General features: G+C 38.3%; 1 protein-coding gene and 1 long non-coding RNA gene across 5 annotated transcripts in view; one reads left to right on the forward strand and one right to left on the reverse strand.

Moving 5' to 3' along the window:
• ARMC3 (armadillo repeat containing 3) overlaps positions 1–4,227 on the forward strand; it is a 129,532-nt gene extending 125,305 nt beyond the window's left edge. For all 4 annotated transcript variants that reach the window (XM_072651702.1, XM_072651703.1, XM_072651705.1 and 1 more), the window contains one exon: positions 3,350–4,227. In XM_072651702.1, the coding sequence (XP_072507803.1) occupies positions 3,350–3,559 (210 nt within the window). In that variant the 3' untranslated portion in view covers positions 3,560–4,227. The remainder of the gene's footprint in view (positions 1–3,349) is intronic.
• On the reverse strand, positions 4,161–24,045 carry LOC140532802 (uncharacterized). The gene is made up of 2 exons (XR_011976668.1): positions 23,960–24,045; positions 4,161–4,654 (listed from the first exon to the last, which is right to left on the reverse strand). It is a non-coding gene; the product is annotated as an uncharacterized lncRNA (long non-coding RNA).
• Between the last annotated feature and the right edge of the window lie 629 nt (positions 24,046–24,674).

Consider the following 24,674-nt stretch of genomic DNA (forward strand, 5'->3'; position numbering starts at 1 on the left):
AGAAAAGCATAGCTCACTTTTCCTAAGAAAGGATATAATTACCTTGTTTACTCCCATTAGTTTCCTTTCCTTTGCTCCTTGACATTTCACTTTAACATTTGGATGCATCAGAGAATTATGGGATCATCTGGATCCTGGTCCCCGATTGCTCTCTGCACTTCTCCTTAATTTTAGATGTTTACTCAAGAGCAGTACTTTACCCAGAGTTGCTGCAATTAGTAAAGCTTGTTAGAATTTCTCCCTTTCATCAACAACTACTTTCTGCTTAGACTTGGAATGCTGCTTGGAGCATAATTGTGTGTAGGGGTGGGGAGGAAGATAGACAATGAAAGGGATGAGGAGTGGGATGATTACCAAGTAATTGAAAGGTACTTTTTATATTTAGGGACTCATAGATAGGATTTAGAATCGGAAGGAGTCCTAGCAATGATCTCGTCTAAACCTCTTATTTTACCAAGAAGGAAACTGAGACCACCAAAGTTAAGTGATTTGCCCGAGGATGCACCACTTGTGGCTGACCTGTGGTAGAGCCTTCCACACTCATTGGAATCAGCCACAGTTGGACACACTATAACTTGACTTCAACATAGTGATGTTATTTGGATCTTCTTCAAGCACAAAGAACCACCACCAAACCAAGAACTGGAAAAGACCTTAAAGGAGGGAGCCTAGATCAGTTGAAAGAGCACTGGGTCTGAAATCAGAGGACCCAGGTTCAAATCATGCTCTCATCCTCAGTCCCGGTGACATGGGCCTCAGCTACAAAATGAGGGGATTGGACCAGATTGGGGAGAAGGCAATAGGCACATGTATGTGTGTGCAGGGTGCTTTACACAAACATCTCATTTAATCCTCACAACAGCCCTTTGAAGGAGGTGCTTTTATGCCCATTTTACAGTTGAGAAAATCAAGGCAGCTGGTGGTTGTTTTTCATTTTCGAAGAGGACCAAAATGACTTCACTGTGCTAGAGTCAAGTTTCAGTGTGTCCAACTATGGCTGATCAGACCAGTATGAGCTCGGAATGCTCTACCACAGGTCAGGCACCAATAGGCCGTGTAAGCATCTAGGGTGCATACTCTGAATTTGCGCATCCTGCATTTCCTTTGAGTTGTTTCCATTCTACTTTGCTCATAGGGAACAGCACCCTTTCTGATGTGGGCACGCGATGCTAAGCAGTCCTGTGCCAGTGTCTCCATGTCACAAAAGCAATTCCAAAGTTCTCAAAAGAGACCTTGAGAATGTCCTTGTATCACTTCTTCTGACCACTGTGTGAATGCTTGCCCTGTGTGAGTTCTCCATAAAATAGTCTTCTTGGCAAGCGTACATTTGGCATTCGAACAGTGTGGCCAGCCTTCAGAGTTGTGCTTTATGCAGTGGAGTTTGAATGCTTGACAGTTTAGTTTGAGTAAGAACCTCAGTATCTGGTACCTTATCCTGCCAGGTGATCCTCAGAATCTTCCTAAGACAGTTCAAATGGAAGCGATTCAGTTTCCTGGCATGGCGCTGGTAGACTGTTCAGGTTTCACAGGCATACAACAATGAGGTCAGCACAACAGCTCTGTTGACCTTCAGTTTGGTAGTCAGTTTAATGCCACTTCTCTCCCATACTTTCCTTTGGGGTCTCCCAAACATTGAACTAGCTCTGACAACACATGTATCAACCTCATTATCAATATGTACATTCCTGAAAAGTACACTACCAAGGTAAGTGAACTTATCCACAGCATTCAAAACTTCTCCATTTGCTGGTGTGGTGGTGGCTGATGGAGCACCTGTGTTCTCTTGGTGTTAATTATTAGGCCAAAATTAGCACAAGCTAATTGATCCATACTTTGTTGCATCTCAGCTTCAGAGGCTGCATTGAAAGCACAATCATCTGCAAACAGAAAATCATGCACCAATACTCCCTCCACTTTGGACTTGGCTTGTAGCCTTTTCAAGTTGAAGATTTTACTAGCAAGAATTTACTATCAGTGTAGTAGCTGACCTTGATGCTGTGTTCATCCTTATTGAAAGCATCTGACAACATGACTGAAAACATCATAGTAAAAAGCATGGAGCAAGCACATAGCCCTGCTTTACTCCATTGGTGACTGGGAAAGCACAAGAGCATTGTCCATTCTGATGAACTTCTCCAACCAAATTTTGACATAATTTTCCATAAGCCCTCATGAGTGGCAGCTAGTAAGTATCAGAGGCTGAATTTGCACTCAGGTCTTCACAACTCCAGACCTTATCTACTGTACCATCAGCTGCCTGTAAAAACCTAAAGTATCTTCCAGATCTAACTGCATGGATTCTCTGGTTTGCCCAAGGTTACATACATAGGCAATAAGTAACAGTACTAACATTCAAAACAAAATCTCTGGAAATTACCATGTTCTTTCCACTCTGTATAGATAACACACTGCCTGGTTAGGTTTGGGAATTCACCAAAACCAAAGATCAGCTGCACTAAGCTCATTGCACCATGATTCAGGGAGAAAGGCAAGACCATATGTAACACCCATGAAATATGCATAAATAGTATAGTTTCCCTTTGTTTTGTGAAAGATAAACAAGATAGCTTCGGGAGCTGCTGTCTAGTTTGACCTCTGGATTATCTATGGTAACTGTGGGAATCAGGACATGATAGTTCTCTGCTGGTACAAGATGGTCCTGTTCGTACAAGGGCAATTCCACAGAGGTCAGTTTGTTCTTGGAACAGGGAGAGTTTGTCTTACTGCGGCCCACTCATGAGTTATTGCTAGGCATAGTGTCCTTGGGCTGGGGAGAAAATGGTCAGGGATAGTGTTTTGGGACTAGGGAGAAATATGATCTTGGAAGTGGCATCCAAGCACCCCATCACAACCGCATTTACTCATCCCGTAAACAAACTGAGAAGACGTGCTCTCTCCTCTCCCAACTAATTTGGCTTCTCTGTTTTTCCCCCAAACCTGACATATTGGGATAAAAGAGTGAATGAAAATTCATCTTTTGGGCAATTAATAATTGCCCTAGTGATGGGAATTTCTTGAAAGGTTCTTCTCCATGGAATTAACTACACACATACACACACACACACGCACATGCACGCACACACACACGTTCTAGCAAAGACTATAAGATATTTGTGTCCTATAAAATTTTTCAAGGAATCATCAAAATTAGTCATAAAATCCATTTGTTCCTGCATTATGGCAAGTTAGCTCTTCTGCTTCACCAATCTATTAATTCATCGAACAAACTATTTTACCAACATTAATTCAGTGTGCTGGGTTTTTTTTTTTTTAAACAGCTAATGATCTCTCACCCCTCCTCCTGCCCAACACCTACCCTTATTTTACTTATGGATGTTTTCTTTCACAGGCTTTAGCTGACAAAATTGGAATTGGTGCCACTTTAGTCCGAGGAGAGTACAACAGAGCTTGGAATGAAGTGAAATTAGTTGATGAATCCTATAAAGGCATAACTGGATTGCTACCTCGTCCTGAAGAATTTCTTGTTGACCTAATGTTTGAGCCTGGGGCTCTATTGAAGATAAGAAGTAGAGAGGCAGAGCTCTACAGATTTATTTAATCCCCAAATTGTTTAAATGAAAACAAAAACTTGTTAAATGTTTGATACCTATTTCCTAGGAAGCATAAATAGTATAGTTTCCCTTTGTTTTGTCAAAGCAACAGAATTTTTCTATTTTTCTCTGCACTCAGAAGGTTAAGGAACCTAATTCAACTTCATTTCGCACTTGTAATTACAGATCCCAGCCACAAGTTCATAATCTTTGCATTACGTTTTCTGTTTTCTCTCTTCTCTAAATTACTATTGTTATCACTTTAACCTAATTCATTGTTTTTTTTCCAGAAAAGTATCTGTCATTCTGTCTTCATATCCAGATGATCTCAGCTGTTGTATCTAGTATGATAACAAAGCCTCATTAAGCATCCTTAATATTGGTACTATTTTATACCCAGAGTACCTCATGAATACTTTGGGTTAAATCAATCTAGTTGCTTTTTAACAGTCTTTGGCTCATTACCATTGAGTAATTTCATTACATTTTCATCTTTTGCTGTATTTTGTGATGTCTCCTTTTCAGGAAAAAATATTATTCCTTCTAAGAGGCTACCTACTATGAACATCGTTGAAAATAATTCAATTTATTGAAATTGTTGCTTATCTGTTTTCAGAAAATGAGTTTTTATTGTTATAACTGTATTAGCATAGAAATAAACTCTTTGATCACAAAAGCAGTTTTCTGATTTACTTTGACATTGATGAACAAGGCATATTTAGCTATCATATTTCTGAGTTCTCATTAAAAAAATATAAGAAATAGAAATGTAATAGAATGTGAGAGATTATGTATATGTTGTTAATTTAAATGGAAAAATAAGATGTGGTTATACTTTTTAAGTGATAGATCAGGATATGGTCACATATTAAATCATATTAGTAATGTGATCAACATTAAGATATATGCTTTTCAGAATTAAAAAAAATCATGCTGTAGATGAACATGTCTATTGGTTAAAGGTTAAAGGGTGTGCTAGAATGAGATTAACTTCGTGAATCAAGGCTAAGATTGTACAGTGTGAAGTTTTCTTCTTCTCCAAAGAAACTCGAATACTATCATTTTGTCATAGTTATACAGAATACGTCACTCAATGTAAGAACCTGTAGTAAAACAAGAAGTGCAAGTGAATATCAGTTAACAGACATCTTTGTACCTTGAAGACCAATCTGAGAAGTCATTTTTTCAGAAATGCCATTTTCTAAACATTTTTAGCCCAAAGTAGCCATGCATCTTACCTTCATTAGGGTCCAGCACTTCTGTTAATACACACTCATATTGAGCTTGCCAGGGCACTAATACCTATCTCTTTCATCTAAATTGTTGTATAACCTCACCTCCCTCATCTTTTATTGTGCACTTGAATTTTTGCACGTGAGTTTTTGAAGCCTATATACAGTATAAAGCCTAGAACTTTAAATTCCTCCCTATTAAATTTCATCTTACTGGATTCTGATCATTATTCTAGCACCCTGAGGTATTCTGAGCTCCAGATTCTAGAGTACAAGTTTCATTAACAATTCCTCATGGTTTTATGGCATCTGCAATCTGATATGCATGGCATCCACGTACCATCAAATCAACAAGATATTATTAAGTACCTTCTACATCCCAAGCACCATGCTAAGTTCTAGAGATAAAAAGACAAAAACCATCCTCCTATCAAGGAGTTCACAGTCTACTGGGGGAGACATCATGCAAACAATCATGTGCAAATGATACATACTAGGAAAAACTGAAGCTAATCTCAGAAGGCACTAGCATTAAGGGAAAAAAGAAAGTCTTCCAGAAAGTGGGATTTTCAACCAGAGAAAGCAGGATGTGGAGATGAGGGAGAAAATGGGACACAGGGGAAGCAATGAGAATGTCCAAAGTCCAGAGATGGAATGTCTTGTGCAAGGAGCAGTAAGGAGGTCTATGCCACTGAATCACAGAGTATGTGGAGGAAGGGGGAGGGACTAAGGCATAAAATGACTGGAAAAATAAGAAAGGGCTTTAAACTCCAAACTAAAAATTTAATGTCTGATCCTGAAAGTATAGGAAGCCACTGGATTTTATTCAATAGGGTAGAGACATGGTTAGACTACACTTCATCTAAGCAATTAATAAAAAAATGTTTAAAAGAAGAATGAGAACACTCTGCTAGAGCCTTCCCTCCTGTCTAACACTGACCCATTGATTGATGACTACTCTTTGGGTTCTGGCATTCAGCTTTTAAAAAGCACTTAAGTGTAGATCCACCTAATTATACCATCAGTCCACTTTTTTCTCTCTTTGTTAAAAAAAAAAAAAGACTTTACCAAGTCTAGTATATTTTTTTTAAAATCTAGATACAGACTAGTGAAAATATGGGCCACTTAATTTATAGTTAGAAGATCTGGGTTGGAATTCCAGGTTGGAATACCTCTGAAAAAATCATTTAATTATTTGTTGTTATTATTGAGTCATTCCAGTTGTATCCAACTCTTCACGACCCCATTTGAGGTTTTCTTGGTAAAGATACTGGAGCAGCTTGGCATTTCCTTCTTCAGCTCATTTGACAGATGAGGAAACTGAGGCAAATAGAATTAAGTGACTTGACCAGGGTCACACAGTAAGTGTCTGAGGCCAGATTTGAACTCAGGAGATGAATATATAATACTCAGGGTAGGGGTGTGTTTTTCTAGACATATATGTGGAACTTCCCTAGGTAGGAACATGTAACCATCCACAAGTACAAGCATGAATACACAGGGAGCACCTATGACCAAGGGATATGGATATAGGGACAATTCTCCCACCTGATGCTGAAAAGCTCCTATCAATGTCTTTTACTGATTTCATTGATCAGTTCTTTTCCAGAATTGCTCCCTGCCATTGGTTTCCTAGGCTCTCACTGAGGTACTCTCTCCTCTGAGATACCTAATAATACTTGATCCTCCATGTATTATAAGTCCTACACTTAATAAACTCAGGCAAAGAATATTTTAGCCCTCCTCGGCCCACTTTCTCCACAAACGGCTGTGAAACTTTCTTCAGGCTTCCCAGCTAAAGTCTGGTTTCTCAGCCAATAGTTGCAGGAAACCACCAGGCTCTCTCAGCCAGGCTATATCATAAGTTATAGAGACCCTTTTACTTTTCTTAGAACTCTTCTGTTAATGTTTCTCTTCTGAACTCTGAAATGAACTGAATTCTTTTTAACTGAACTATTCTCTAGTATGACACCACCATCCCTGCCCACCATCAGTTCAATTGTAACCTAACTAATGGTCAGAAATCTCTTGTACTCTTTGGACTTAGCACATATCCCTGGGTAAGGCAAATCTCCCCAGAGTTCTATTTCCTCAAAGGAAAAGGAATTGAGATATGTCACAAAGAAACTTTTAATGTTGCTGCAGCAGTCCCTCTGTTCTAGGCAATATGGTAATGACTGGGCTGGCTAGAAAAATCTCAAAGGCTATTATGTTAACAACATTCATCCCACTTTGCCTAGTCACATGTCAATCCAATTTTTCTCTCTGACTTTTCTCTTTTTTTTCTGACTTTTCTCTACATTCTTCTCACCATAAAGAAAATTTCAGTCCCAGTAAATTACCTGAGGTACAGTTAAATGTTTGTATTATTCATCATTAATATCATGATTAACACCAACATAAGCATGAGAAATTTTATATATTCATACATGTACATATGTAACTTTTAATTTTAAACTGCAACACATACAATTATATTGTGCAAAAGTATATCATGAAATCTTCCAACTCTCAAAATACTTATAGAATCAAAAACCTACATAACAGTTGAGAAGGGAATTTATAATTTTCATATTAATCGATATGAGATGTGCAATGAATAAACTAATAATTTAGTTTTCTCAAGAGCTGACTCCTTGACTTGGGAGTCAGAACTCACAATGCAGCTTAAACTGATTAATCAAAACTCTGCCAATGCTCAAAATCACTAGACCTTAAGCAAAGTGAATCAAAGATTACAGAACCTGTTCCCGTCACAGAACTCTGGTTCTGTACTCTAGGGGAGATGGTCATGACCCCCAAAAGGTTGACTCCAGAATTGTTGTATTGTGGGATTTGTGGGTTTCTCATGGGAAACCAGTAAAGGATTGTTTGTAATCCACCTTCCCTTCTCTTTCTGCACTTGTGATTTAAGGGTATAACCTGTGCTTTTACTTCAGTGAAGAGAATATTCCTCACCCTGAAATTGATTAATTAAACAGCTACCTGATTACTGGCACTTTGTCTCTGGTTCACTGTTTCATCATTCTCAGGTTAGAGATTGGCTCAGTAAAATCCTGTTAACATAATACACACATTTAAGAATAAGGAGAAGGGAAGATGGCAGATTAGAGGTAGCAACCCAACTGAACTCTCTCAACATTTCCCTGCAAAAAGCTGCAAAATAATGCCCTCAAATAAAATTGTGAAGCAGCAGAGTCAAGAAAAGATCAAGGTGAGATATTTCTCTGGCCTAAGAAAACTTGAGAGGTCAGTAGAAGTTGTCTGGAGGTGGGTGAGGGCACATGGAGGCTGCAAGAGTGGCTCTAATAAGATCTTTCTATGATGGAAAAGAATTGGAAACTGAGGGGATGTCCATCAACTGGTGAATGGCTGAACAAATTGTGATATATGAATACAATGGAATACTATTGTTCCATAAGAAATGGTGAGCAAGCAGACTTCAGAAAAACTTGGGAAGACTTTTATGAACTGATGCTGAGTCAAGTGAGCAGAACCAGGAGAACACGATACACAGTAACAGCCACATTGTGTGATTACCAACTTTGTTAGACTTAGTTCTTCTGAACAATGCAATTTTCTAAGACAATTCCAAAAGACTTATGATGGAAAATGCTATCCATACCCAGAGAAAGAACTATGGAGTCTGAATGCAGATTGAAGCATACTATTTTCTCTTTCTTTTGTTGTTTTTGTTTTTTTCTTTCTCATGGTTTTTCCCTTTTCTTCTGATTCTTCTTTTATAACATAACTGATGTGGAAATATGTTTAATATGATCATACATGTATACCCTATATCAGATTGCATGCTGTTTTAGGAAGGGAAGAGTGGAGAGAGGGGGAAATTTAGATCTCAAAATCTTATAAAAGTTGAAAACTAAAAACTAAATACATACACATACACATACACACATATATACATATAAAGATACACACATAGATACACAGATACATAGATATATACATATATACATATATATGTGTGTGTATATATATATGTATATACATATACATATATATATCTTGGCTGCAGTAGCAACAGCTCAGCACAGAGATGGTAAGGAAGTTGGACAACAAGTCAGAGATCACAGCAGACTCTGCTTTTGCTGGGTACAGCTGGCACTGATTGGCAACTTTATGCCCATATGCAGTTCTGGGTTGTATTCCAGGGTGGAGAAGAACACTGGTGGTCAGTCAAAAGGGAACAAGGGCTCTTCCTGGATAAAGACCAGAATGCAGACCAAAAGAGCAATGGCCATACCTCTTTTCTCAGATTACACCATCTTGAAAGCACTAAAAACATACAGACCCCCAGAACTAGCTCTGAAAACAATAATATAAAAAACCTTAAAGTTTGGGATATGTCTCCCCATCCCTGGGTGGGCAGGAACCAACTTTAACATAAAGTTAAAAATCAAGAAACAGGCTAGACAAAATGAATAAACAAGAAAAAATGAACTTGATGACCAAAAGGTATCAGTGGCGGGGAAGACCAAGACACAAACTCAAAAGAAGACAAAAATGTGAAAAGAACAACAAGAAAGACTCAAAGAGAAATACTAATTGGATTACAAGTCCAACAAGAATTCCTGGAAGAGTTAAAGAAAGAAATGAGTGGCAGAAGAAAAAAATGGGAAAAAAATGAGAGTGATGCAAGAAATTTATGAAAAAAGAACTAACTGCTTAGTAAAAGAGGCACAAAAATACTGAAGAAAATAATACCTGAAAAAAATAGAATTTGCCTATCAGAAAAAGAGGCATAAAAATTCACTGAAGAAAAGAACTCTTTAAAAAGTAGAATAGGTCAAATGGAAAAGAAGGCACAAAAATCCACTGGAAAAAATCCTTAAAAAAGCAGAATAAGCCAAATAGAGGAGGTACAAAATATCACTGAAGAAAATAATCCCTTAAAAATTAGAGTTGGACAAGTGGAAGCTAATGACTCCATAAGACATCAAGAAACAATAAAACAAAATCAAAAGAATGAAAAAAATAGAAAAAAATGTTAAACATCCCATGAGAAAAAACACCTAACATGAAAAATAGATAAAGGCAAGATAATTCAAGTATTATCAAACTACCTGAAAGGCATGATCAAAGAAAAAGTCTGGACATTCTGTTTCAAGAAATTATCAAGGAAAACTGCCCTGAAATCCTAGAACAAGAGGGTAAAATATAAATGGAAATAATCTATTGATCACCTCTTCACAGAGATCCCAAAATGAAAACAACCAGGAATATTGCAAGCTGCCAGAAAAAAAGACAATTCAAATGTCATGGAACCACAGTCAGGATAACACAAGGTTTAGCAGCTTCTGCATTAAAGGACTGGAGGGTATGTGATATATTTTGGTAAGGCAAAGGAACTAGGATTACAACCAAGAATCACCTGCTCAGCAAAACTAAGTATAATCTTTCTGAGAAAAATGGATATTTAATGAAACAGAAAACGTTCAAGCATTCCTGATGAAAAGATCAGAGCTGAACAGAAAATCTGACATTCAAACACAAGACTCAAGAGAAGCATAAAAGGACAAATATGAAAGAGAAATCATAAGGGACTCAATAAAGTTAAACTGTTTCCATTCTTATATGGGAAGATGATTCATGAAATTCCTAAGAACTTTGTCATCATTAGACAGTTAAAAGGAGCTTGCATAAACAGAAAACATGGGCATGAGTCAACTGTGATTTCCAAAGAAAGTAAAGAAGTGAGAAAGAGGCATGCACTAGGAGAATGGGGAAGCAAGAGGTAAAATGGGAAAATTTTTCTCACATAAATGAGGCATAAAAGGAAAAGCTTTTGCAGTGGAGAGGAAAATGGTGGTGGTAGGGGGATGGTTTAGTAGGCAATGCTTGAACCTCACTCTCACTGAAGTTGGCTCAAAGAGGGAAGGGTAGATTAGACAGACAGACAGACAGACAGACAGACAGACAGATAGATAGATAGATAGATAGATAGATGATACACATAGACACTTACCTGTATAGATAAATCTATCTTACCCAATAGGGAAATAGGAGGAAAAGAGGATAACACAAGCAGGAGGGGAGAGAATCATAAAAGGAAGGGCAGATGAAGGGAGGCAGCGGCTAGAAACAAAACAGACTTTTGAAGAGGAACAGGATAATAAGATATGATAATAAGCAAAAGCAAATGCAATGGAGGGAAATACATAGTGAGTAGTCCTAACTGTGAATGTAAATGGAATGACCTAAGCCCCTCAGCCCCCAGAATAGATTAGAAACCAGAATCCAAAAATATGTTGTTTACAAGAGACACACTTGAAACAGAAAGACACACACACAGAGTTAAAATAAAGGGCTGGAGCAGAATCTAACATGCTTCACTGAAGGAAAAAAAAGGTAGCAATCATGATCTCAGACAAAGCAAAAACAGATCTAATTAAAAGAGATAATCAAGAAACAACACTTTGCTAAACATTAGCATAGACAATGAAATAATATCAAAATTTTGAACAGCAAGTTTCTCTGATACAGGTCTCATTTCTCAAATAAGTAGAGAACTGAAATAATTTTTTTAATGAGCCATTCCCTAATTGATAAAGGTCCAAAGGATATGAATAGGCAGTTCTCAGAATAAGAAGTCAAAGTTCTCTATAGTCATATGAAATAGTCATATAAAAATGCTCTAAATCATTATTTGAGAAATACAAATTAAAACAGCTCTGAGGTACCACATCTCATACCTCTCAGAAATAACAAATGCTGGATAGGATGAGGGAAAATAGATATACTAATAAACTACTGGTGGAATAATGAACTGGTCCAGTAATTCTGGAGAATAAGAAACTCTACCCAAAAAACTGTTCATATCCATTGACCCCACAATACCAAAACTAGCTCTGTACCTCCAAAGAGATCAAAGAAAAAGGAAAATGACCCATACATATAAAATATTTATAGCAGTTCTTTTTGTGGTGGCATAGAATCAGAAATTGAGGGCATGCTCCTCAGTTGGGGAATGGCTGAACAAAGGACATATGATTGATATGACAGAGGTGGGGGTCAGCAAATCATGGCAAGATCTAAATGAACTGATGCAAAGTGAAAAGAGAAGGACCATGAGATCATGGAGCATGGTAACAATGTTGCAATAAGGATCAACTATGAAAGATTTGGCTACTTTGATCAATGCAACAATCCAAGACAATTCCAAAGGACTTAAGATGGAAAAAAAATATCCATCCAGTGAGACAGAAGTGATGAATTCTGAGTTCAAACTGAAGCATAATTTTCTCACTTTATTTTTTTTTGCCTTTTTTTGCATAATGGTTAATATAGAAATGTTTTGCGTAATTTCACATGCATAATTGATATCATATTGCTTGCCTTCTCAGTGGGTGGGTGAGAGGATCAAGGAGGGATAGAATTCAGAATTCAAAATTTAAAAAGAAAAGAATGTTAAAAAATAATAAATTTTTACAACAAGTTAAAAAAAGAATAAGGTGGAGACTAGATCTGTCATTTCATTGGTATTGAAAACAAATGGTTTTTTTGTCACCTGGGACTGCTTCAACTGGAGTATTAGGCAAGAAAGAGGAAGCCTCTGGATTCAAATTTTCCCCTATGCCTAACTATAAGGTCCCTTGGGCTGAACACACTCAAAAGAATTCTCTTACTCTCTACTGGGTAAAAAGACTTCATTTTTTTTTTACCTCAGCTTTCATTGACAATCTTTTTTTGCAGCAGATGAACAGACTCTTTAGGTTCTGCTTCACTATTTTTCATTCCTCTACTCTCATTCACCAAGAAATACAACTAACTCCCCAATGGGTAATAGTTTCTTTCACTGTATGATCTTTAGGAGTCTTCAACCATCCTCTGGGCTACTTTATAAACCAGAAAGTTTCTGATCTTTTCCATAACTTAACATGGAGTGCCTTCACTAGTCTCCTATCTTATGTGTTTCTTGCATGTCAACATTTCTTAGTGGAAAGAAGTCTATTCCCTTGCTGATGATCATGACAATGAACTTGACCTTCTCCCAATATGTGAGATTACTTACAGTCCAATATACATACAATATACATAATTCTATTATACATCTTCAACCTCCGAAACTCTCTCAATAATATAGGACCTTCTCAAGAATTAAAGTTGAATCCCCTAAGATCAAGTTCATGCTCCTTGACTTTTATCCCCTCTCCATTCTCCACCATCAATCAACAAGTATTTACTAAGCACCTACTATGTGTCAGCTGCAGTGATAGATTCTAAGTGAAAGAAAGAAAGAAAAGAAGAAAGGAAGGAAAAAAAGAAAAAAGAAGCAAAGAAGACAGGAAGAAAGAATAAATCTTTACTCACAAGGAGCTAGACCATATTTTATTGTTTTGTTTTGATTTTACTTCTTTCCCTACTGCCTGGCATCCAAGGACAACAGAAGGAATGAAGATCATTTCAGTGCAGCCAAGTTCACATTTACTGCTATCAAAGACCACACATAGGTAATGGAGTCAATCAGGGTATGGAGTGATTTCCATCTTTAGTCCCATCTTTCTTTTCCCAAAGTCTACCTCATTAAGGCTTCAAGCTCCCTAGGCAAAAGGATAGGCTTAAGTGATCTGTTTCTATGTATATTCAAACATCTTTATCTTACTAGGAATTTGAAAATAGTTTACTTATTCAGGTAATTTTTCAAAAACAGATGGAATTTGATCCATTTCCCTGTGGTGTTCAGAAAGTACTTTGCATTTTCTTAAAGAATCTGCCATGCTCTCACAAAGCTCTCAATAGTCTTGTCTCTTATGTGACAAGGCATTCTAATAGCTGTCTGGGTGAGTCTACATGCATTGCTACACAACAGTACTGCAGAAGCTTAATATCCATTTGGAGTCTTTTGTTGTTTTATTTTTAATCCACCACTTGACAACCATAAAAGTAAGCCATATTTCAAAAGCATTTTTGTATGAAACAATATGAGAGTTATCTTAAAGTAATTAGTTTGTCTGACTCATAAAAACACAACAGGAAACCCAACCATCTAATCACAGCCTGGAAATCAAGAAACAATTTTCTTCAGTTGATCCATGTAGTGCTAGGGCATCCAAAATGAAAGTGCCAGATGAAAATTTCTCCAATAGATCCTGAAATGCATACAGCATACAAAATGAAAATCCAGAATGGACCTATGGATGCTCTCTTTTCCTCTCCTGTCCAGAATTTACTTCACAAGCCCCCACCAATTTGTTTTACTTTTCCACCAATCAGTCATCAAAGACCAATAGTTTTAATAACAGGAGATTTATTAATTCATAATAAAAGCATTTAAATAGCCAAGTAAATCAACTAATAAAAGAATATTCTCTCACAATATTTGAGCCCTTTCTATGAATGCATATATTTGATGTTTTTGCTCAGTCATTTCAGTTGTGTTCATGACTCCATGTGGGGTTTTCTTGGCAAAGATGTTGGAGAGGTTTGCTATTTCCTTCTGCCATTTTACAGATGGGGAACTGAGGCAAATGGAGTTAAATGACTTGCCCAGGGTCACACAACTAGTAAGTGTGTGAGGCCACATTTGAACTCAGGTCTCCCTAAGTCCATGCCCAGCTCTCTACTCACCAAGCCACCTATGAATGCATATATACTCAGTAGAGAAAGCGTATCTTTGTAGGCATTATACATGTAGCATCCACAAATGGAAAACCCATGGAGATCCACAGAAGAACATACATACACAGAGAGCACTTTAGACAAGGGTACATGTATGGACAACTCATATTTCTAAGACTGCAAAGCTGCAATTGACGCCTTTGATTGATCTTTGCAAGATCTGCTTTCCACCAAGCGTTGTTTTCCTCCACCAGGTGTCTTCTGTTTTCTCCTCCTCACCACTAGCCACTGCTCAATGTTCCTTTGCCACTACGTGTCGCCCTCTAATCTAGCTAGTTGTTGACTCCAGCTATCTTTAGCATCACCACACACACCGAAAAACAACAACTAGAGATGCTGTGGTTACAGCTGTATCATTAGCTCTTTTTAACTACCTTCACCATCCAGTGTGGAATGTTATGGTAAATAAGCCTCTCTATGTGAATGACAGCCTATGGCTCCTTCAGTTGGCTCTAACAACCTGTTCTTTCAGCTTTCTTCTTTGCCTGAGCTACAATCCTCCTTTGAGTTGCTCTTCCCCCTACATCACATAGCTTTTCTGCTTAATAAATCCATATCTTGATAAAGACCAGCACTTTTTTAGCAGTCATGACTAAACTTCTCAGCCATTTTCTATGAAGGTTTCTTCAAGTCTTCTCAAATAGCTGTCTTAGAGAGGTTTCTCAGTCAATCTCTATGAAACCTGCAGATTTCCCAGTCAATTATTTCAGACAGTAGCTAAGGAAGTTCTTTGTCAGTTAGACTGTCTCCAGAAAGCTTGGGCTGAAACCCACTAACCCTTTAACCACTTTGTAGAATTATTATATTAACTGCTTCTTTTCATCTGAACTGAACTGAACTTTTAAGCTGAACTGACCTCTCAATTCAACTGTCACATCACTTTATATTGAGAAATCTATTTTAATTTTTAGGTTTTATACCCCTTGGCCAAGATAAATCTTCCTCAAGTTCTACTTGCTGAAATGGAAAGGGGATTGAGAGACATTGGAGTTAAAAAAAAAACCTTTTTAACCCCAGGAGCCCCTCTGTTCTGTGCAAAATAATAACAGCCCTGCTGGCGAGAGAATTCTAAAAGACTGTTGACTTTCACTCCACCTTCTCCAGCTGTATTATAGCTTAGTCTCCTCTATTTCTCTATTATGGTTTGGTAGTTTAAGACTACTACTTATACTATGACATTCCTTTTGCCTATCCTGAATTGTTAACTTTTAATATTGTCCTAGTTTATATAGCTCACACTCACACATTATTTAGATATACGTACACACAGAGAGTGTAGGTGTGCACGTAGCCATACGCACCTGCTATTAATACAAAAGGACAGGAAAATTTGGTTTTTTTATTGGTTTAGCTTAACACTAGAAGTTAGGAACTTTCTGAGGGATTAGGGTGAGAAAAGAGAAAGAATGGTACTTCTTTTGCAGCTTGCCTAGTAACCAATTTTTGAATGTGTTTCTGAAGACAGGAGGCAGTGGATATTTGCATTACAATATTCAAACCCCAGCGAGAAGCTCTTAACCCTACCCAACAACTAATGAATGCTTCAAATTCAATTCTAACAGTAGTTACTGATTCTCGATTTGGAAAGATGCTTTAAAAGTATGAAGTTGTATGACCCAGTTCATAGAAATTAGTCCTCATCACCCTGCAGAGATTCAGACTTTTTTATTATCTTGACAAAGTTAAGTCTCATTTCATTTTCCCCAAGAACATCTGGTAAACAAATGGATTCCACCAGTTTGGTAGTCATTAATCATACCAGCTGGAACAGCTGAAACATATATTGTTCTTCCTAAGTACATAGATATCTTACATCTAAATCAAATGATATTCTAATGGGGTTTTTCTGCTTTTGGTTATTCCTTTTGAAAAATCAGAGTTAACATGGTTTTGTTTTCCCTTTGATTCTTTAGTTTCTTCTTTTAGAAAAATTTTCTTAACCCCGATGGGTGCTTTATAAGTGATTTGCTACCAACTCATTTATTGGTTAAATTCAAGTCAACACAACATATCTTTATAAAGAATCTGTTAAATGCAAAGAAGCATACTAATTGCTCTGTGCTGACCATCTATCCCATTGAAGATTATTGTGCAAGCTAATAAAATGAACTCTTTATCTGGAATGAACTCAGGATTCCTTCCTTACCTAGTTCTTATTTTTTCCTACTCATCTAAGCCATTAAAGGGTCTTGCAAAATGCAGCATAAAACTTGCCAATAATATTGACTTAGAAGCTAACAATAAGGAAACTAACTCAGCATGCTACAAGATGCCTCATCAAAATCAAGAAAGAACTGAATCGATTCACAACTTTACTATTACCTGAATCATACTTCAGTTCTGTCTGGTTAAAAAAAAATTAAAACTTTACTGAAAAAGCTTCTCCTTTTCACAATAACTTCAACATCGCTATCCGGTATTCATCTCTATGAAACTCTTTCCCTCCTGGTGACAATCACCTTCTCTAACTGCTTATTTACCCACTGATACAAATTTCTAATAAATCCAAAAGAACAAGGAAGAAAAGTGAACCCATTCTGATTAAATTTCTTTTATATCTGCCATCTGATTTCTTTTAGGTCTTGGTTATTATGTAGGCATGTTATGGGGATAGCCATAAAATTCTAAGCTTCCACTTTCCACAGGGACCATAAAACTTAGAGAAAAAGCAATGGCATTTCTCAGATCTGAAAATCCAGCTGAGGACTAAGGTAAAAAATGACTCCAGGAGAAAGGTCAATCTCTTCCTTTAGCCTGGAAGCATCTGCCAGAGGCCCAGAAGCTGAGGGAAGGGAGAACAGCTACCTGGTGGATGTTTCCCCTTTCATTTTTCATGTAAATTTGGCATCCTTGTCAAAAGGGAGAAAGAGACAAAGATAAGAGACACACACACATGCGCACTCACACACACGTGCGCACTCACACACACGTGCGCGCACACGCAGAGTGAAAAGCATTGAGATGTAAGTCAGCTACTATGTGAGAAGGCAGGATGTATTTTAGTTTCAAAAGGAGTTATAATTGTATAATTATATAAGCATGATATAATTATAAATATAATATAAGTACCCATAAAATACCCAGAATTTACCACTAAAGCCAGGTCATACCATCAAAAGTGAATTGATATAGAGACATTTATTTAGCTGACTCATTGGCACTTTTCATTCTCCATTCATTTCCCCTTGTTAGATCACATCCACCCCTCTAGAAATCATTCTCCCCTTGAAGGCAAGGACTGCTTCCCAACCCTCTATTCTAATGCCCACTAGATGACTGATTTATTGGCATAAGACACAGGAGCAGAATTTTAGTCATCACGATTTTCATTACTACTTGCTCCTATTAACCCAAAAGACAATGGAATCTCCTTGAACTCCTGATGATCTTGACTTCATCTTTTCACAGGCAGACCTGGAGCTCTGCTCAACTAGTTCTAAAGGGGTCAGCAGGGACGAGAGAGAAGCCTAGTGATCTGTCAGCTCGAGTACTACATAGGTCAACACCAAATGCAAGAAGGCCTCCCATGGATTGATAGAAATTCCATGTACAATTAAATTAGTGTTGTTTTGAGGTCTGCAGGAATAACTAAAAAAAAAGAACTGCACAGATTCTCCTGGTCATATATTTAGCAGCTATCTAAAGTAATGATTCTGTGATAAGCTAAACACCACACCTAGGAAAGAAAGGAATAGGCCATGCTAAGAACTTAGATGTCCTAATAATGTTTGATTAAGTGGACAATCTATCTCCCACTTCTATTATTTGGGGCCAGAAGAAGTATGGGGAGTGTTGGAGAGGGAAAAGAAGGGCTGCCAATTCTCAGATTGGAGTCTTCAACTGGTGGCCTGGGTCACAACAGTTCATTGTGCTGGGGGCTTGGGAGTGAAGGGAGATGTAACTTACCAATAGAGCTGTATGTAAATGTCAGTATACATTCTCTATCAAGCATTTTCAATTTGTTTATATACACAACAGAAGCTTGGCATTTGTGTTATGAAAACCCTAAATAGCAAACATATCCTTATATACATTTTGAAAAGTCAAAGCAACTACAAATCAGACATTACTGAATTCACTGTAGCGGTCATAATTTCGTTGGCACCCATTTAAGAACACATGAGATAGCATCTTTCCACTCAAATGGCCACCACCCTAGTTTATGCCCTCATCACCAGTTCTGGAACCTATTGTAATGGCACCATACTTGGCCTCCCTACTTCTAGTCTCTCTTCTCTCCAATCTCTATCTTCTAAACAGTTTCCCAAGGGCCAGTTCTGATGACATCATTCTCCTATTAAAAAAAACCTTGAATGTACCTGTAAGCTATCTTTCCAGTTTTCATTCATATTACTCAATTCCATTTCACTCAATAATTATTAAGGACCTACTATATAATAATAGCTAACATTTATATGATGCTTACTATGTACCAGGTACTGTGCTAAGTACTTCACAATTATTATCTCATTTAACATACCACAATTATTATCTCATTTAACATACCAAGTACTATTACAAAGATAAAAGTGCAAAAATGTCCTCAAGGAGCTTCCATGCGATATATACAGAGGAGGAAAAACAAAATATATCCAAAATGGTTTGCTGTGGAGCTCAGAATCAGAAAGAGTCTGTTTTAGAAGGTAGCATAAAGGGAACTCGAGATTCTGCGAAGTAGAAGAAAAAGAAAGGCATCCTACTCTGTGTAAAGGCAAAAAAGACATGAAATGGAATGCTATGTATGAGGAATATCACTAAGTCGGTCTGTTTGGCACATAGCATGTATAAGTGAGAGTAAATGTCTATCATCAGTCCCAAAAGGTAGGTTGGAGTTAGATTATGTTGCGTTAAATGCCAAACAGAAGAATTTGTACTTTATCCTAGAGTCAATGTTGTTGTTTGTCATTCTTGAAGAAGAGCATGATATCAGGGAGGTGATGCCATGACATGTGAGTGAATTGGATTTAAGTGAGGGAGGAACCTCACTTTCTCCTCCAACACCATCTATCTCAACAGAGAGTCACTGAATGCTCAGATCAATGATGTAGGAATATCAATATGGCAGCTCTGTGGAGGATGAATTGATGGAATAACAGGAGAGCAGTTGGGAGGCTGCTGCAATAGTCCAAGTCAGAGACAATGAGGCCTGAATTGGGGTGGTCACTATCTGGGCAGAGAGAAAAGGACATATGATGTGAGAGAGGGCATGATAGTAAACTTGACCCTTCATTACCATCTTCAGACATTGTACCTTCCTGCTAAGCTCCACCACTAGATGTTTGATTAATTGGACAATCTATCTCCCACTTCTATGCATTTGCAAAGACCCAGAATGCACACTACCTCCTTATTTCTACCTCTTGGAGAGACCCACCTTCTCCTCCCCAGTGGCTACTTCAATCTCCCTTCATTTATCTGTGAATATGTTGTATCCCCCCCCCCTTCCCAGTCAAATGTAAACTCCCTGAGGGCAAGAGCTCTTGATTTTTATTTTATTTTATTTTATTTTATTTTGTATCTTCAGCATCTGCTGCAATTCCCTGCAAATGAGAGGGGTTAAATGTTGGCTTAGGATGAGAAAGCACCTGCAGGTTGCAATTTACATCAATACAGCCAATACCCACATTGATGGGATCACAGATCCACTGAAGAGATTAAAGTGTGGAAATCTAGACTAGGTTTCTATCACAGAGAAAAATTTTGAATATAGCAGTTGCTTGTGGTTTATGGGCAATCTCCTCTTTACTTATGGTTTCAAAGTATTCTCATTGGCTCTATCCCCACCCACTCAACATTCATGCCTTCCTCTTACATTCAACCATTATTAGTCATTCACTTTGACCTCACATAGTAGGAAAAGTAAAGCAATTTAATTAGTAAAAACATGACTACATAATATAGTAGGCAAGTAAGAGAAACAATAGCAGAACTCAATTATATTTCTCCTGGGTAAAAGTCCATTTACTCTATTTATTCTCTAACAATTCCCTTGTGGCCAGAGAGGAAATAAAGAAACTGACTTATCACAAGCCTCCTATCTCCCCAGGAAGCAGGATCAAGTCATTCATAGCATGTTTAACTGGGTTCACTGAGCTTGATTCATGTCTTAAATGATCCTTGGAACTGTGGGCTGTGTTTTCACCATCATCAACAGAGTAGTAGAAACTACCATCACTCTACTCCTTGGCTCTGACTGCCTTCCAGGTGTGGCTCTAACATTGGAGAAGAGAACTGAAGAACCCTCAATGTCTGCAAGTCGAGGCCACTTTTTGCATCCACTTACGTCCTTCCCCTCCTCCTTCACCTTTATCTTCACTTCCCAAATTAAACTCGATGCCTTGTGCCCCATCATTATTCATCACTGAAGAGTAAGTCTCTCTAATTAGTGTTTACACTAAATGAATCACCACTAGCTGTGCTTTGCTCAGTCTGGGAAGACCCTGTCCTGCTAAAGTAGGCAAATGCATCCAAATTGAAACATAAACCTTCCAGGAAGCTTTGCATACTTCTTATCTAGGTCTTTTAATGTTTCTCTCACCATTTCCTGAAACTGTGTTTTTTGGGGCTTTTTTTTTTTTGTTGTTGTTGCTTTTTCTGATAAAGAGCATCATGTTGTCCTGATAGTTAATTAGTAATAAATTAAATATTAATAATATAAATTAATAAAGATTGCCTCCCCAAGGGAACACACTGTTCTTTATGATTTCTCTCCAGGAAAGGGGGCAATTTGGGGACATCATTCATATGACTACTTCTGAAGCTTCAGTGTCTTTGGTCTTTTTACTGTGTACATTGTTTCATATGATTTAGAGTTGGGAGGGAACCTTATTTTACAGCTGAAACTGGTGAGAGGAAAATGAATAACCATAAAAGCCTATGAAGCAGTCAAATGAGAGAGCCATATGGGATGTGTACTCATGTATTTGACTCAGCATGATTTGGTCCAAAGTACAAACAACTCTCTTGCATGTCCAAGCATTCTGTAACAGCACTTAACTGTTAAAAACAAGTAATTGCACAGTCCCCAATGCATGTAACTGTATTGACAAATACCCCTAGGACAAACAGCCAGAAGAGCACAAAAGTGGGTTGAATATATTGGACTTGACCCTCAGGAAGAAGGCAGGATAGGAAACCAGGGGGATGAGAGGCTCTACAGCCCACTACCAGTCAAAAGAATATTTTATTCATTCATTGCTGCTCAAATTCTCCCAAGCTCTTGCCAGAACATTTTTCAAAATTTCTGGCTCCTGGCAGAACATTTTTTAAAAATTTTATTTTCTACCCAAACGCCAGAGCACAAATATAGAGTAGAGAAATATTTTTCATTCTTAAAAGAAGATAGTTGGAAGGTTAACGTTAACATTAGTTAACAACTGAAAAATTAACATTAACATCACTTTTTTTTTTCAAACTTTGTAGCCAGATTTTTAAAACCATTCTAACTTTCAACTATTGTGGATTTTCTAGTTACTTAGATTCACCTCCAGTTTGGGATGAATGTAAAGAGAAGTAACTGGAAAACTTCTTCCTCTCTGTGGCTGATATGGTAGGAAGGGATCAGAGTTCATCCCTATTTCCATACTGTCATCACAGCCTCATCATACTGAGCAATTCAAATTGGGGTTGTGGGGAGGAGAGGAATTTTGTCGTGCTGTAAAATATTTGGCTATCAAGGCAAACTAACTATTAAAGTGTGTTGATTTACCCCCATTGGTATGTCTGGTTATTTCTTCAATCAGGAAATCATAATTGCTAATAGGAAAATAAAATCTTTGATGATCTTTACTAATTTGAATTACTCAAATTTTATAAATATTTTTAACCTGAAGTAATTTATGTCCCTTCTACTCCTGACCCAGTTTCTTCAGAAAATGACAAAATGCATCAAGAGAAGCCTGATTTTGTTTTATACTGTTTTGAGGTTAGAAACAAGTAACAGGCACTTCTCACTCCACAGGGGTCATCAGAAATATTTAAACAGCCCTGGGTGGATGTCAAATACTCACATGTGTCTTATTTCTAACCACAATTGATGATGGGGAAAAGACATGAGGATTGCAGGTGTACATCACCACTGTTCCTCTCAGAGAGAAAAGCAAGCAATCCTGCCCTGATGGTCCTTTACAGCTTCCAAAAGTAGAATAAAAGGATTTGTTTTCCTTTAATTACTCAAGTGTTTTCCCCAAAATACCCAGACTCCCTTTTGCCTTTAACCTATTACAAGGACAGGAAAGTGAAAGAGAGAGAGCCCGGTGCCAGAGAGAACCCACAGTAACTAAAGGGCAGCCTCAGGGCTGCACAACACTAAACATGGGGTTTTTAAAGACTATACTTGAGATTAAAGATATGTTTGGTCAACAGGGTTGGTCCCTGCACAAAACTGTGGAATGTGAAGTTTTTTTTCTGCCCCAAGCTTCATTTTGTTAATCTTTTTCTTCCTTCATGCCCCCTGAGGTGCCCACCATCCTCATGTTCTCCCCTTCTCTACCTAAAAAAATCCACTTTCAGGATAAACTCCTTAAAAATCACTTCAAATACTTCTCTCAGTAATGAAATGAGGGGTTATTTATGTGGAGTTTTTTGTGATTCATTGAGTGACTTTGCTTACCTAGTTTGCTTTTGGTTGTTTCTGTTGTTGCTATAAGGGAAGGTTCAATGAGGAGGGTGTGCATTGGGAATCGACTGTTATTGTTTTTAAGGTATCAATAAAAATGTTAAAGCATGCTATCAATGACAAGATCAGCTTCACATCCCTCCAATGCATCTGAATTCTAAGCAAGGATGAAATACTGAACCAAAGAAATTAATCTCCAATTACTGAATTTCAAACATCAATGAAAAAGTGCTGGGAGCTGTACAGGGAAGTCTTCTCTAAGATGTTACCTTAGCTTATGGGAAGAGACCGATTCCAAAAGGTGGACATGAGGAGGTAATGGGCTGATGCAAATATACAGAAGTGGAAGATGGACGGCCCAATTAATCAAACAGCTAGTAGTCCAGTTTAGCTGGATGGCAGAATGTCTGAAGATGGTAAGTTTACTTCCTTGCCTACAATCCCTATTACGAGAGCCAGCTGGAGCTAGGGAATGTTTGAGATTGTTCTGATGCAGTGGGTTAAAGTCAATTAGGTGTCACACTAAATTTGGCACCGTTATGGTGAATCTGTGGGAGTGCAGAAGAGGTCCAGCAGGCTGCCTAAAGAGGGGCAAACGGATAGGGTCAAAAGCTCCCCAACCTGTTAGTGGTGGAATCATAATGGCCTGTGCACTTTCAGCCAGAGTGAGATTAGAAATACCTAGTCTCAAAAAACAAACTCAAAAGGTGAGTATGCATATATGTGAGTGTGTGTATATGTATATAGATATATAGAGATAGAAATACGGATAGCTATAGATATATAGGGGAGGGGGGCACTGTTTCTCAGTGTTGCAAAAATGAGTGAACGCCAATTTCTATTAATTATGTTTGCATATAAGGCCAACCCTGCTGTTAAGGACATCCCCTCGCCCTGCCTTTTTGGGGGAATGGAAAACATACCGATCGCGCAGAAGTTGGAAGGGCAAAACCTTGAATGCTTTACATTCTTGACGGTCTTCTGGCGCGACTTGAAGTCAATGGACCTTTCACAAATGCCTTGGAGTCGCCGAATAACAAGCGGATTCTGTGACAGTCTAGATGATAAATACGATATTGCTGGTCAATTACCTGACACAGAATAGCTACATAAATCAACAAGCTAAAAGCTCGCACCATGGTGAGAAGCAAGGGCAGCAAGAAAGCTAATGCTCTACACGCAGCCCCGCGGAGAGGAGAGAGCGCAGGGCAGCCCGACCCCAGATGCGGAGCCCGCTAATCAGGAGCATTCTAACTGTGCCTCGCCCAAGGGGAAGTTCGCGCGGCAGGGGGCTGCTCTCTCCGGCTGCAGCTGCTGGCTCCCAGCTCCGCAGGTGGACCGCACCACGAGCGCCAGCCTGCTCTCCGCGGTGAGAGGAGGCTCGGGGAGGGAGCGTAAACAGGTCCTTGTTCCCCATCAGTGGCAGCCGGCCTTGGCGTTTGCAGACCCACCTGGTGCAGGCAGGGCTCTGAACGGCGATCCACGGGGTGGGTGAGTGGGGTTGCTCCCTCATCCCTTCCTGCATCATTCACGTCTCTTGGTCTCCTTCCTAACTCTGTGGAGCCCGGATAACGGCCCATAGGCCTTCAACACTTCCTCCATGTGGGACACACTCCACTAGGTATGGTTTTGTCACAA

The sequence above is a fragment of the Notamacropus eugenii genome, chromosome 3 (genome assembly GCF_028372415.1).
Source record: "Notamacropus eugenii isolate mMacEug1 chromosome 3, mMacEug1.pri_v2, whole genome shotgun sequence".
Classification (NCBI taxonomy): Eukaryota; Metazoa; Chordata; class Mammalia; order Diprotodontia; family Macropodidae; genus Notamacropus; species Notamacropus eugenii.